The sequence below is a fragment of the Eleutherodactylus coqui genome, chromosome 7 (genome assembly GCF_035609145.1).
Source record: "Eleutherodactylus coqui strain aEleCoq1 chromosome 7, aEleCoq1.hap1, whole genome shotgun sequence".
NCBI classification, from domain to species: domain Eukaryota; kingdom Metazoa; phylum Chordata; class Amphibia; order Anura; family Eleutherodactylidae; genus Eleutherodactylus; species Eleutherodactylus coqui.
In genome coordinates, this window is record NC_089843.1 from 189,811,560 (window position 1) to 189,826,079 (window position 14,520).

The window sequence follows — 14,520 nt, forward strand, 5'->3', positions numbered from 1 at the left end:
GGTGGCTGATAAGGGGGCTGCATTGCAGAGAGGTGGCTGGAATACACAGAGGAGAGCTCCAGAGTATGACAGGTAATCAGGTGGCGGGTGTGGTAGAGATGGAAACGTTTTTTTTTGCCGGAGTGTGCCTTTTAAAACAATGAAGAGCAAAAAATATCTGCATTGCAACCTTTCCTAATAGAAGTCTTAGTCAGCAAAAGTAATCATGATAGTCTAGGCTAGATGAAGAAGAAAAGAAGAATGACCTCAATCAGAGGAGACTACACCTGGATGTCAGAATAATTTATTCTGCATCTGATCAGTCTTGCTGTATGGTCTGCTGAGTGATAAAGGGAGGTCTTTGTTCTGGTGCTGTATTTATGTTATGAGCTTGCTTCTAGTGCTGTATTTATTTACAGAGCTTTCTTCTTCTGGTGTACTAATAATTAGTTTTTAATTGCTTTGATTATTAGTTTAGTGATAATCTTCTTTGGCATGTCACCACCTTGTGCATGGACTTTTGTCAGTCAAGTAGGGAAATTTGAAACCTGCCCCTGAGAAACTGGCTATTAATGATAGCGTTGGCAATATATTGGAGTAGAATTTGAGTAGAAAATTAGTCATATACCGTAATGTGTGGATACACTTCGGACATTAATCTGCAATACTGTCTTTTCTGTGTTAATTGCTAAAAAGCTAAATGATTGTATTATAAAAAATGTCAGCCTGACCCTGGCTGTGTAGAATACATTGTAGCACTCCCTTATTTGCTCAATAAACTCATAACAAGCAAGAGCAGCTGTAACAGACAGAACAGTGATAGAAGGGTCAAGATAATGTTGTAGTAATGGGATGTTCCTACAAAATGTGGAACTGAAGAACTAAGGCCTCCTTCCCACGAGCGTGACGGGGTCCGCCGCGTAATATTACGCAGTGAAGCCCGTCACGGCGCCCCCCAGAGCCCCTATACTTACCTGCGGGAGATAGCGTGAAATCGCTTCCCCGCCCACCGCCGCCGCGTCACCGCCCGTCACCGCCCACCGCCGTCGCGTCACCGGCCGTGTCACGTGCACGGCCGGCCGTGTCACGTGACGCGGCCGGCCGCGTCATATGGCGTCATATGACGCGCGGCGGTGGGCGGGAAAGCGTTTTTTCACGCTATCTCCCGCTGGTTACAGCGGGAGATAGCGTGAACGGACGGCTTCCATTGACTGCAATGGAAGCCGTCAGTGCGTACAGCCCGTCCTCACCCGCAGAAAATAGAGCATGCTGCGGGTGAGGACGGGAGAAATCGCGGTGCGTAATTCCGCGGTGGAATTACGCATCATGAGCATTGTGCTATTAGGTTCAATAGAACCTAATAGCTGCGGGCAACGCAACGGATTTTCGCCGCGAATTACGCGGCGGAAATCCGATCGTGGGAAGGAGGCCTTAATAGCTTTAGGCCTCATGTCCACGGGGAAAATCAGGCCCGCTACGGATTCTCCATGGAGAATCTGCAGCGGGTCCCTCCTGCCCCGCGGACATGAGCGCTGAAAATAAGAATAAATCAGAATTAACTCACCTCTCGCACTCTCCGGATCCTTCCTTCGCTGCCGCGTCATCTTCTCTGCGTCGCAGCCGGATCTTTTTTCTTTGGCCCGGCGGATGCGCAGGATGACGTCGGTGACGTGCCCCGCGCATGCGCCGGCCCGAAGCAAGATGATCCGGCGGCGACTGAGAGAAGATGGCGCCGCGGCGAAGAGAAGAAACGGAGCGAGTGAGTAAAATCTGATTTTTGTCTCCCGCGGGAGACCCGCACGAAAATGGAGCATGGTCCAGATTTTTTCATGCTCCATTTTTTTAAAAATCCCTTTTATTGACCATCCGCGGGTATTTATCTACCCGTGGGTGGTCAATGCATCCCTATGGGGTGCGGATCCGCGTGCAGGAGAACAGTTAAAATCTGCTGCGGATTTTAATTCTTCTTTTGCCCGTGAACATGAGGCCTTACAGTAATTATTGTTTCACTTGGGCTGAAATTCTGCTCCGAAAACAAACTTTTAGTTTTGCAATCAAACATTTAGATCTTCCTGTAGAATCTTCAATAAGTGATTGATGTAATGAGAATCTATAGGATAAGAGTGTCACAAGATGAATGCTAGAGGCTACATTTTATTAACCCTTCCAACCTATTCACAGGACTTTTAGTTACTTCACTAAAATCGTTGTCATTTCTTTCTAAATGGGTTTCCTGCAAATATAGTAGCAGCTCAGGATTTGTTGTTCTAATGAGTTTAGTCTTTAAGTCGCAGAGTATGACCTTGTCTGAAACATTCCACTCATTTTTTTTCACACTCTTTTAAGTTACTCGCTGTTATTTTCTCACACGTTGACTTCTCTGAAGTCTCTGAATCCCAATAGAAAAATGAAGGTGAGAAAATGTATCAGCAATGTTGCCACATACTAAATATAAGTAAAACATTACTAGAAACATAATTGCATGGTATGGTAACTTACAGGAAAAAAAGAGTACGAAGGAGAGATGAAGAGCAGGCTATCAACTTGTACAAGGCTGCATTTACACAGGCGAGTTTCCTGTAGGAGTTTTGTGCATTGCGAGATGCACAAAACTGGCCTAGAAATAGATGCAAGCATGTGCGATTTTTCTCTCGTAAGGGATTGCAGCTTGTTTCATTTTTCAACGAATTTGCAGAAAATCCATTTCCTATAGGCGAGTACATGGGAGTGCAATTTTTTAAAAGTTTCCTATTGGAAAAAAAATGTGTGAAAATTGCATGCTCAGCGATGCAATGCAACTTTCTTGCAAATCGCATCGCACTCACAAAGAAAATCACAATTTTACAAGTACGATACCGGTCTGAGATTCTCTAATGGATATCATGCTTCTAAGTGTAAATGCAGCCTTAGGGCGAGCACCCACTGGTGTTTGCGTTTCCCGCGATTTTTCCGCGCGTTTTTCGCGGCGTTTTCGCGGCTTTTCCATTAATTTCCATGGAGAAAAATAAGGACACATATGCAACTGACAGTTCCTATGTTAAAAACGCAAACGCAACACAAAAAAAACGCCAGTGGACAGGAACACATGTTATCTCTATGCCTGTGCAGGAAAAACGCAAAACGCAAAACGCAGGTAAAAAAACGCCAGTGGGTGCTCGCCCTAAGGGCTTATTCAGACGACCGTACATCGCCCGGGTTTTCATGCCTAGCAGATATACAGTGTCCCTCTCTGCAGGGGGAGGAGGGTGAAAGATCCGGGAGCAGTGCACTTAGCTCCCGCCCCCTCTCCACCCCTCACCACTATTTGCAATGGGAGGGGTCGGGACAAGGGCGGAGCTATGTGTAAACCAGGCCAATATACAGTCGTCTGAAGCCGCCCTCAGGCCGTTTTCACACGGTTGAAAATAATCACACGAGATTTGTGCGTTGCGAGACGTACAACTCTTGCATGAAAATGAACCCCATTCTTTGAAATGGGGTTATATACGTGAGCATGTTTCATCTTTGGGCGTTTCCTCGGAACGCATTGCCCATTGTTTTAAATGGGGCCGGAAAACAAGTTGCATGGCATGTGAGGTGAACGCAAGTGTGATGTGAAGTTTTCCATTGAAAACAATATGAAACACTTGCTGGAGGATCGCAACTGTACTGAAGTGATGTGAGGCTTTTTGACACAAAAAGGCATCGCATCCAAGGGTACGTCGCACATACCTCTCCCGATATCGTGCTCACCGGTGTGAAATTAGCCTAAGAGTTCAGCACCTCTGGCTATGGGCATGGTACTTGCTACATGTAGAAGCAGACTTCCACCTTTAGATACTTTTAGGGCTCAGTCACACGGGAGCATCGGCGCCCATGTTACTGCAGCCAGCAGACGGCCGTACCTGAAGACGGACGTCTCTCTGCAGCGCCAGGAGGAAGAACATGTGACTGGCTTCATTGCCGGTCATGTGTTCTTTCATCAGCGCTGAAGAGAGAGACGGCCGTCTTCTGTCAGTCACACGGGCGCATCGGCGCGGGTGTACGGGTGCCGATGCGCCCGTGTGACTGAGCCCTTAGGCTTTATTTACACAAAAAAGAGCAATATTGGTCCGAAAAACTCAAACTGACATTGCAATTTTCTATGTGAGTGCGATTTACAAGAAAACCGCATTACATTGTTGAACATGTGATTTCCATATGTGTGAAAATTGCATGTTTTTGTAACAGGAAAATTGAAAGGTCACATTGCACTCGCACGTACAAATGACTGCAATGCGATTTTTAGCTCACCCAAGGGAAATAATGGGCAAAGTTTCTGTAAAATAGAAGAAGCTGCAATTTTTATATCTCATAACGTTACTGTAAATAGACGCACTAAAAATAGTGAGGTCTATTTTCACGCACGTTTTGAGTGCTTCAATGCACAAAACTTGCATGCGAAACTCGCAGTGTTTGGCCCTAAACGGAAGAAATGCAGGCTCTACAGTTCAATATATGTGCATTATATATATATATATATATATATATATATATATATATATATATATATATACACATATACACACACACACACATTATATATATATATATACACACTGTGCATATATGTGTGTAGATATACATGCAGTAATGCACATATATATACTTCTTATGTATTGCCTGCAGATAGATCTCAAGTGAGGAATAGATTGAGATGTATCTTTACATAAGTGAATACATATTACTATATTCTGAATGCTTGAATGTTGCCAGTAAAGAGCCCTCAGCAATCTTTAGAAGTGGCCCAGAGAACCTCCTTGGGGTGGGATGGGGATGATTTGCATATCGCTCACAACATAAGGAGACTCCAGGCTGCCAATAGCAGTCCATGACTCCTCCTGCTAGTGAAGACCTTTTTTCCATTCAATGCACTGTAGTTACTGAAACATTAGTCAAAGTTGAATAAAAGCCTGCAAAGAGTTCGGCGCTGAGGAAGGAATACGGGTGTTGTTATTTTATTGTAGGCAAAGGTTGTAAAAACCATGAGAAGTGGAGAAGTCCCTGCACTGCTTATGTGGATGCACTGTCTGTTGGCTTGCTACAAAGTCTTAGCCACTACTGAGCCACCTACTACTACAAGTAAGTCTGACTACGTATACAATTTACTTTGTGCTGGACGGGTGGATTACAAATTAAGGAATTTAATCTGTCCCGGGATAATCCGTTTATGCTTCATTCATTGTCACTTTTTTAGAAAGTTGCCAACTTTTTTCATTCGCATGTGTCCTGTTTACAAGTGTGTGATGTTTGTTTGTGCAGCTGTATACATTTAATGCTGCTCTGAATTGGCAGTGCAAATCATTGTATCGTATTGCTAATTGTATATCTTAAGGAAGGTGACTGTATTTTTGGCACATTGATGCCAACATATGGATCCTTATAGGAACTTTTCACATGGGATGGAATATTCTGCAATAATGTTGCGGAATGCGCCGTCCAAAAATACTGCACCTAAATCCACACCGCTAAAAGCAGATTTTGATGCAGAATTGTTGCTATTTTTAATTCCGCATCAAAATCCGTACATCAGCAGTGCAGATTTTGCTGTTCATTGCATGTGAAAGGTCCATAGAGAGAAGGTGCTTTACAGTCACTGCTGAATGTATCTTTCGATATAATGATAATTCTGCAGCCTTCATGCATTCATGATTTGAGAAAAGTTTATTATAAAGTATTTAAGGCCAGGTTTACATGGGTGTAGGCGTATTTACGTGCACATTTGCACAATCGGTGTTGCGTGTATGTATTTTACTGTATTTTTTTGTGCATACTTGTGTAAGCAAATAAACACCCAAGCACGCTCTCATTGATTTCAATAGGCAATTAAAAGTTTCATTTGTTTATGCATGAAAAGACAACATGCTGCATATTTTTTGCACAAACAAAATACATTCATGTGAACAAACCCATTTAAATTAACTGCTTTTAGTCACTGTATGTTATGTGCGCAAAACTTGCGCACATAATATGCAGCGCAAGTACGCTTGTGTTATGTAGTAGTTTGTAGTATTAGTTTCTCAATGCAGTTTGCAGAAATCTATGCATGTAATGCCAAATGACGCCATTCAGATGTACGGTAACATCACGCAAATCTGTCGCACCTGAAAAAACTGTTATTCTGTTTTCATCATGAACTCAAAAAACGCTTCATGGTATTTAGAGGTACAGTAAGGTTTTGACATCTTAAAGTTTGCTAAACCCAACTTTAGCGTATACAAGGAAAAGTCTATGAAATGAACAGTGGCTATATGTATCATACAGGCAGACAAAGCGTTCAGATGGATGTATTTGCGTACACTTAATTTGTGCATGCAATGATCAGAGAATAGAAGCCATTGATATCAATGGGTTTGTACACATTTTCTGTTTTTGCATGTGTGAGAAAATACGACCTGATCTATTTTTTGCGCACAGTGTCTCCCCACATACGTATATTGGAGGTGCACAAAAGAAAATGCGAAGCATTCACAAAAAGTACAGCAAAATGCGCTGATATTCATTGAAAAAAGCGTTGCATATAGCACAAATACTATTGTGCTGAAGCCTACGCATTTTCGCACACACTCGTGTGAAGCCGCACTTAATCATGCAATTATTCCCGGAATGTAATCTTTTACAGTTTTTCTATATTTTACGTACTGGAAAAATTTAGTACAAAACATATAATAATCCAGCGCCAGAAGGACAAACAGACGGCAGCCGGAGTTTTGTCTCCCTCTGTACAGACTAATCATACTAATTCCCATGATAATCCCCTTCAGGGCTGAAATTTAGGAAACACAACAGGAATCTAGGAGGGACGGCTGTTTGAATGACAAGCGGAAAAAAAAGAAAGAATTTGACCGCTGGTTACCTTCCTCAGGCTCAGGCTTCAAATTCTTCTAACCCAATCCAAGGTCACTGTGACTCCACCCGGCGCACACCCCCTCTACTGGCCGGCTGATTGGTGCAGGGAGGGGGCTGGTCCCTCCAGCTATTGTCAGTGGAGCAGCTCTAGAAGGCTGTTCTCTGCCTCTGTCTGTCCTCTGATCGCTTCCTCTGTCACCTGCAGCCATGTAGTTCATGTACAGTAGCTGAAGTCACAGGGAGTTTACAGTTTACTAGAAACTGAGTTTATGGGCTGACAGTAGGCGAGCTGCTAAGTCCAGGGAGAACGTGTCGTTCCAGCGGTGTCAGCGCTTTTAGTGGCACTTAAGGCACATCATTCAGTGTAAACACAACTAATGATAGAACGTTCACGCTTTTTGTTCATCGCTGTGCAGGCAAAAAAAATAATTGCTTGCTCGTTCACTAATCTTCAGTTTAAATTTCAATCATTCAGTCGTTCGCTCTTATACAGCGAATGTGAACGACTGAACGAGACAACGATGTATCTAACTCTGATATCGTTCACTTGTTCTAACCAGAAATTGGCAGGTCTGAATGGACCTTTAGGGTGGCTTCACACGGGTGTATGCCTTTTGACTGCGTCTCAGCGCAATGGATTTGTGCTATGAATGAGGCTTTTTGTGCGCGTATCAGCGTATTTTACTTTTTATGCACGTTTTTTTGCACACGGGACACAACCACACACCAATTTAAATGGCTCTTTAGTCTAATGATTTCCAGATGCGTTCTTTTTCCTATGGAAGGCGTACTGTGCACCTCCTTGCATATTGCGCACACATTTGCGCCCCCCGCATAGACTTCTTTGGGGACCTTTGGCTTGCAAATATCCACAAAAGTAGATCATGCTGCATTTTCTTTTGTGCGTGCGAAATGCGTGAAAAATAAGTAAGGAAGTGTGAACGCAGCCATTGAAATCAATGGATACTATTCTCTGCATTTTGCTTGTACAAACTTTGTGCATGCAAATATACATGCAAATACACCTGTGTGAATCCGCCCTTAGGCCTCATATACACGACCGTATGTGTTTTTACGTTTGCCCGTACGCGCTGTAAAATTGCATGAATAAATGATAGCTATGATCAAGTACCGAGCTTTAGCGTATTTTTGCTGTTCACGCGGACGGCTGCTGTGTACCAGCAAAAAAATACACTGCAACGCGGAAATCCATCGATCGGTAGAAATCCCGGGAGAGACTGCTAATGCTTAAATAGAGCCAGCTGTCTTCTTTTCCCAGCGTTGTACACCAAGTAACTCCCTCCCCCTCCCTTTTTTCCCCTGCTTCTATAAAAGCCTATGGACCGAAAACAGACGCCGATGTCCTATTTTTCCCTGCGTGATTTTTTTGCGTGCTCAAAGCCGTTCATCTGAATGAATGGCCATCTGAATTGGAAAAAAATGCTTCAGATGGCTGTGATTTTTTGATGCAGCTAAATAGCTGCATGTATACTTTGTGGGAGGACTACTTAGCGCTCCACTCAATGCACTGACCTGCGTCTTCCAGCGCTGATACCGGGGGAACGGTGGCAAAGGAAAGTATAGCACTTACATTCCCGGACTCAGGGGGGTCACCTACTGTCAGCCTATAAGCTTAGCTCAAAGGGATAAAGGTAGGTGAGGGATTCCGTGTAAGTTTGGTTCACATCTACTTCAGAAGCTATGTTACAAATGGAGCTGCACAATGTAGTGTAGCGCTAATGAAAGGCATGAATAAAACATCACAAGTAATCAGGCGGGGATCTTCTAAAGGATTTCAACAAGGCAAATATTTGCACACATGGAGAGACGTTACAGCGAAGTTACCGTCTCTGGGGAGGAATTACACTAAACTGATGCTGTTATAACTTAAAGGGGAAGTCTCACCACAGCTGAACCTAGGAGTCATGGGACCCGCTTAGAACAGCGCAGCCGTTTCCGTAATCCTGAGCTGGCCGCTGAGTGCAAGCTGCTGTTCCCATGCCGTGTTTGGCTGAGCTGGAGTTACATTCAAAGATATATATATATATATATATATATATATATATACATATACATACATACATACATACATACATACACACATACGGGTGAGCATGATGTCACTATCGGATTTCTCGTCTGTGAAGACTACGGCCAAGAAAATAAAGGATGTGTGCCATCTTCCCTGCAGGTAGTGCATACATGGTGCAGGGAAGATCAGGCAGCACCTATCTTCTCGCGTATTTTTTCAAACTCCTGCACTCTGGGGTGGAGCTTGAACAACCTGCGTAGGGGAAACATTTTTCTCTCGTTCAGGCGCAGCTACATTCCGTACCAGCGAGCATAGTTGTGCCTATGGCACTGAGTTTTTGCCCTCATACAGATCTATACTATGGAGGTGTTTCACAAGACATTACATCCATATGACGGTTTTTCATTTTTATTTGCTCCATATTTTTATTATTCTCTATTGCTCAGATACAGATCCGTATTCGCCCAACAGAGCAGAGTACAAATATGGAGTCATATATGCCAAAAATAGATCATGCTGCTTTTTTGAAAAACAGAAGTAAGAAATACAACCATGTGATCAACCCTATAGATTTACATTAGCCTATATTACAGCCAACCCCCAACACAGACCAAACATGGAGCAAAAATACTCTCTTCTGCAAAAATGCCTCGCTTCACTTCTCTGAAATCCCGATCCTCCTGCGCTTGTTTTGCGCACATCAGGGGATCGGCAAACATCACATCGCATTTTTTTGTACACACAGGGCAACACCCCCCTCCCCTCCCTGTTGTAGAAGGCCTAGCCTAATGGGGTCCAGATAAATTCTTTATTTAACGAAATTGCGCACCTTCCGTAGACTTCTATGGGGCCCTTTAGTGCACAAAGACGCAGCAAAATAGAGCTTTTTCTATATTTTTTGCATGCATAATTCGTAATTGACATCACTGGGCTGTATTCTCCGCATATTGCACACTTTTATTTTATGTGTGCAAATATGCTTGCCTGAAGCCGCCCTTATGGACATGTCTTATACACTCATCTGACACCGGCTAATAGAAGAGGGCAAACTTATAAACCAGTAGATATGGAGGTAAAAAATGTAGAGCCGCCTAAGGAGAACATTTGCGCAAATAAGCTTGCCTCAGCGCAGTGAACAATGATGATTTGTGTGTGTAGCAGTGCAAAGTCCTATACTTTTTGCGCACATAGGGCTTAGTCACACTAGTGTTTATACGCACGTAAAAGAGTTCGTATTGCGTTCGTCAAAAAAAAAAAAAAAATCGCACCTACAAAAGATAGAACATATGGTAGCTTTCTGCATAAAACACAGAACGATAGTGCAGATCCTATCTCTTCTCTCGTAAAGGAATTGCGCATGAGAAACATGCTCTTAAGAACAAACCCACTGAAATTAAAGGAGATGTCCCGCGCCGAAACGGGTTTTTTTTTTTTTAAACCCCCCCCCCCGTTCGGCGCGAGACAACCCCGATGCAGGGGTTAAAAAAACCACCCGCACAGCGCTTACCTGAATCCCGGCGGTCCGGCGTCTTCATACTCACCTGCTGAAGATGGCCGCCGGGATCCTCTGTCTTCATGGACCGCAGGGCTTCTGTGCGGTCCATTGCCGATTCCAGCCTCCTGATTGGCTGGAATCGGCACGTGACGGGGCGGAGCTACACGGAGCTACACGGAGCCCCATAGAGAAGAGGAGAAGACCCGGACTGCGCAAGCGCGGCTAATTTGGCCATCGGAGGGCGAAAATTAGTCGGCACCATGGAGACGAGGACGCCAGCAACGGAGCAGGTAAGTATAAAACTTTTTATAACTTCTGTATGGCTCATAATTAATGCACAATGTACATTACAAAGTGCATTATTATGGCCATACAGAAGTGTATAGACCCACTTGCTGCCTCGGGACATCTCCTTTAATGAGTTCTATTCAAAACAAAGATCTGGTACCGTGTTAGCCAGTAGAGCAAAATGTGATTGTTCTCAGCAAGAGAAACGACGTAATCTTGTAGATATGATACCTTTTAATGGCTAACAAAAATACATGATGTAATAATAGCGAGCTTTCGTACCAACGCAGGGTACTTCTTCCGGCTTAAATGGATTGGATCTGAAGAGGCATGCATATTTATATAAATATCCATGCCTCTTCAGATCCAATCCATTTAAGCCGGAAGAAGTACCCTGCGTTGGTACGAAAGCTCGCTATTATTACATCATGTATTTTTGTTAGCCATTAAAAGGTATCATATCTACAAGATTACGTCGTTTCTCTTGCTGAGAACAATCACATTGAGTTCTATTCAGCACACTTTGCAGGCGTGATTTTCACTTGCGCAGAAATGTGTCTAAGCCCTAAATCCGGTTTCACACGGCCAAGAAAATTGCGCAAGATTTGTGTGTGAATGGAGTCATATACACGAAAAAATTGTGGCATAAGCTATCTTTCACGTTCCTTGGAACGTATTGCCTATGGATTTCAATGGGGCCTTTAATGCCTCGCATGCGAAACATGGGAAACACTTTCGGTCCTCCATCGCACACGAAACTTGCGCAAGAGGATCGGAATTTCACAGATGCGATGCAAGGTGTGTTTTGCAGGTAAAATGCACATTGGCAAGCGTTATTCCGTGTGTAGGTAGCCTTAGTAAAAGCGTAAAGTGAGGACACGAGATGAGAGTAGCGGTGACCCTTGCATTAGTGGCTGTACATCATCAACCTCATGGCTGTCACTGCAGCTGCCCATCCATGGAATATCGCAGGCGGATTTCTATGATGCTGGGATATAATGTTGTCCCATCGGGAACAAGAGTTCTTTCCGTGTCTGTTCCCCGCTCACATGCCAACTCTTGCAGTTCCTAGACAGTGTCAATAATACAAGCAGTTCTTGGAAAGTAATCCTCGGGAGGATTGGATCTGCCAAGCTAAATGCTGAGAGCGAATTTGTCTCCAAAAACTATTCGTACTCTGCCACAAAGAACATTGGAGGAGAGAAAAACACGGGAAAGGAATGTGAAAACTGTGGGAAAAGTGAGGAATCTGGGAACGCCAGCAGCGGGGTCCCATGTGCCAGCTTTATACACCTCATTACCCCTGCTTGAAAACTGGCAGCTATTGCTTTCTGGTATCTCCTGCTAGTCTAGGGATACTGATGCATGCAGATTATTCCCTGCTGCCACATGTTGTAGTAACACTATGAGTGGTTGCATTTACTTTCTTATTCTATAGAAGTTTTCCATAGCAGATAATGAAAGACAAATGTGACAAATCCCATCCTGTTCCACGGGCATCGCCACCCGCTCTGATGCCGTAAAGGTCACTGACATAGTAATGTATCCCAGGAAGACTGCAGAAGGCCCATTCACATCTGCATTCTTGCTTTCTGTTTCTCTGTTCTGTTTTTGGAATAGAGAAACTGAAGTTAAACTGATGGATGGGACAATGTTATATCCGTTTTTTTCCATTGAAACCAATTATAGAACCCCCCCCCCCCTTCCTCAGAATGTTTCCATTTGAATCTGTTCCAATTGACATCCGTTTTTTCACAGGATCAAAAAATGAAGTATGCAGCGCTATTGGTTGTGTAAAAAGAAAACGGAAGTCAAGTGGAAACATTTCTGTTTTCCCAAAAGCATACATGAAAGGGGTCTTAACTGAATATAAACAGATATTTTCTTCCCATTGAAATCAATGATAAAAAAAGAGAAATGTTTCCTTTTGAACTTGTTCCATTAGACTTCATTTACAGAACCAATAGCGCTGTAGATCACGATTTTTGGTCCTGTGAAAAAATAGAAGTCAAACAGTCTGCAGTCTTATTTTTCCATCCAAAAAACCCCTGAAACCTGAGATGAAAGGAAGCAAACTGAAGCTTTTGCATTTGCTGTCCGTTTTTTGATACCCCACTGAATTCAATGGGGAAAAAATAACAGATCCGTTTTTTTTTCAGTTTTATTTCAGTTTCTCTCCAAAATCAGAGCAGAGAGAAACAGAAACCCTCAACTGACCACCACCGGCAGCGTGAATGCAGAGGATTGAATGTAAACTGATATCACAAGAATGGGGTGGTCTTCTTAGTCCTCCTCTGGCAGAAGTTTCTAACCAATTCCTAATTCTTTGTTTTCACCTTCCAATGGCCATGGATTAGGCCTGACTGCTTCCCACGGGTGGGCTTGGAAATTCACAAGGGTCAAGAGATCAGACTAGCAGCTTCCATAAAGCGAGGAAACTTTGTTGATGGTACATAGATGTATTTATTTTCCTCATTAACATAGTGCATACATATTCCAGAGCGCTGTACAGAGATGGACATTCCTTGCATTGGGCTCACAATCTAAATTGGCCTACTAGTATCTGACCCTAAAATCATAATAACCTACCTTGTGTAATGCAGCTAATAACTCTTAAATATTTAATACTTTTTCATAGGTAAGTACTATCATTGTGTACATAACCGCCCCGGGGTAGGGAACGGTGTAGAAGAAACTAAATATAAAGTGTCTTCACTTACCTTCTCACACCTGCTCATCCGCTCTTCTCCGCTCCGACCTCACATTCATTGCTTAGGCTATGTTCACATCTGCATTCGGGTGTTCCGTTTTCCTTATTCGTTATGGGAGCAGGAAAGGGGAATCTCCTGGCCGAATTAATCCGTCTTATGACAGAAGCAAATGGCGCCAAACAGACCCCATTGACTTTAATGGTGTCCGTTTGTTTAGCTGTCCAGCATGTTAGCAGACGACTAAGTCCTGCATGTAGACCTTTTTTTTTGGTGTTTTGTTCCGGATCTGCGAGGTTCTATCACAGATGTGAACGTGACCTTCCATGACCGCTGCAGGGTAAATGTGGATGGGAAAGGCTTGAGTTTCCTCGCACAATTAGTATTATTTCCTGTTCTGCAGGGATCCGTGGTAGGGCACCCATGGGGCCTTAGTGTACATGTGCACGCCTCCGATTTCATAAAGTGGCATGGGGAGGTTGTTTTTCAATTGAATTCCATATGAATTGATGAATAAAATTGCAGTATTATCCATCAGATGCCGTATGTAGAGAACATTCTAGAAGGGTTTCTTTGGGGACCATTAGTTCCAGGAAAGAATAGCTTTGTTCATACAATTCCTAACGGACCTGTGCAGCAGTAGAGTATGTGAGAATGTAGCGTTAGCACGAGGACGCTCCAGTTTAGCAGTACTACTTTAATACTTTTAGGGTTTCTTCACATGGGTGTGTTTAAGTCCTACTATGCAGACATGATAATCTTGGCCACATAACAAGACAAACAAAACCATTGATTTCAATGGTTTCATTTTTATTAGCGGTATTCTTGCCTGTTAATAGTACGGGCGAGGAAAGATAGGACTTTGGGCGGAGTTTGAATGGCTTGATAAAAAAAAAACAGTTTATGCTCAACTATGGTTCGTAGCGGCGAACGTAGTTGCGCACACCCCCGTGTTTTTTTGCACTTAAGGCTTTAACAGATAAATGCATGTGCAAGTACTCCTGCCGCAATACATCGTAGTTGTGAATGAGCAAGTTATAAGTCTTTGCCAGGACCTATTTATAAAAAATATGTGCAAGAAAGTTTGGGCAAGGCCTATCTTTTCTCGCACATTATAATTGCGTGCAAGAAATACACTTGTGAGAACGAAT

At 43.3% G+C, this 14,520-nt stretch overlaps 1 protein-coding gene across 1 annotated transcript in view; it reads left to right on the plus strand.

The window, feature by feature from the left end:
• Window positions 1-4,835: 4,835 nt before the first annotated feature.
• LPL (lipoprotein lipase) overlaps window positions 4,836-14,520 on the plus strand; it is a 34,410-nt gene continuing 24,725 nt past the window's right edge. The window contains exon 1 of the mRNA XM_066574149.1: window positions 4,836-5,079. Within this exon, the coding sequence (XP_066430246.1) occupies window positions 4,983-5,079 (97 nt within the window). The 5' untranslated portion in view covers window positions 4,836-4,982. The remainder of the gene's footprint in view (window positions 5,080-14,520) is intronic.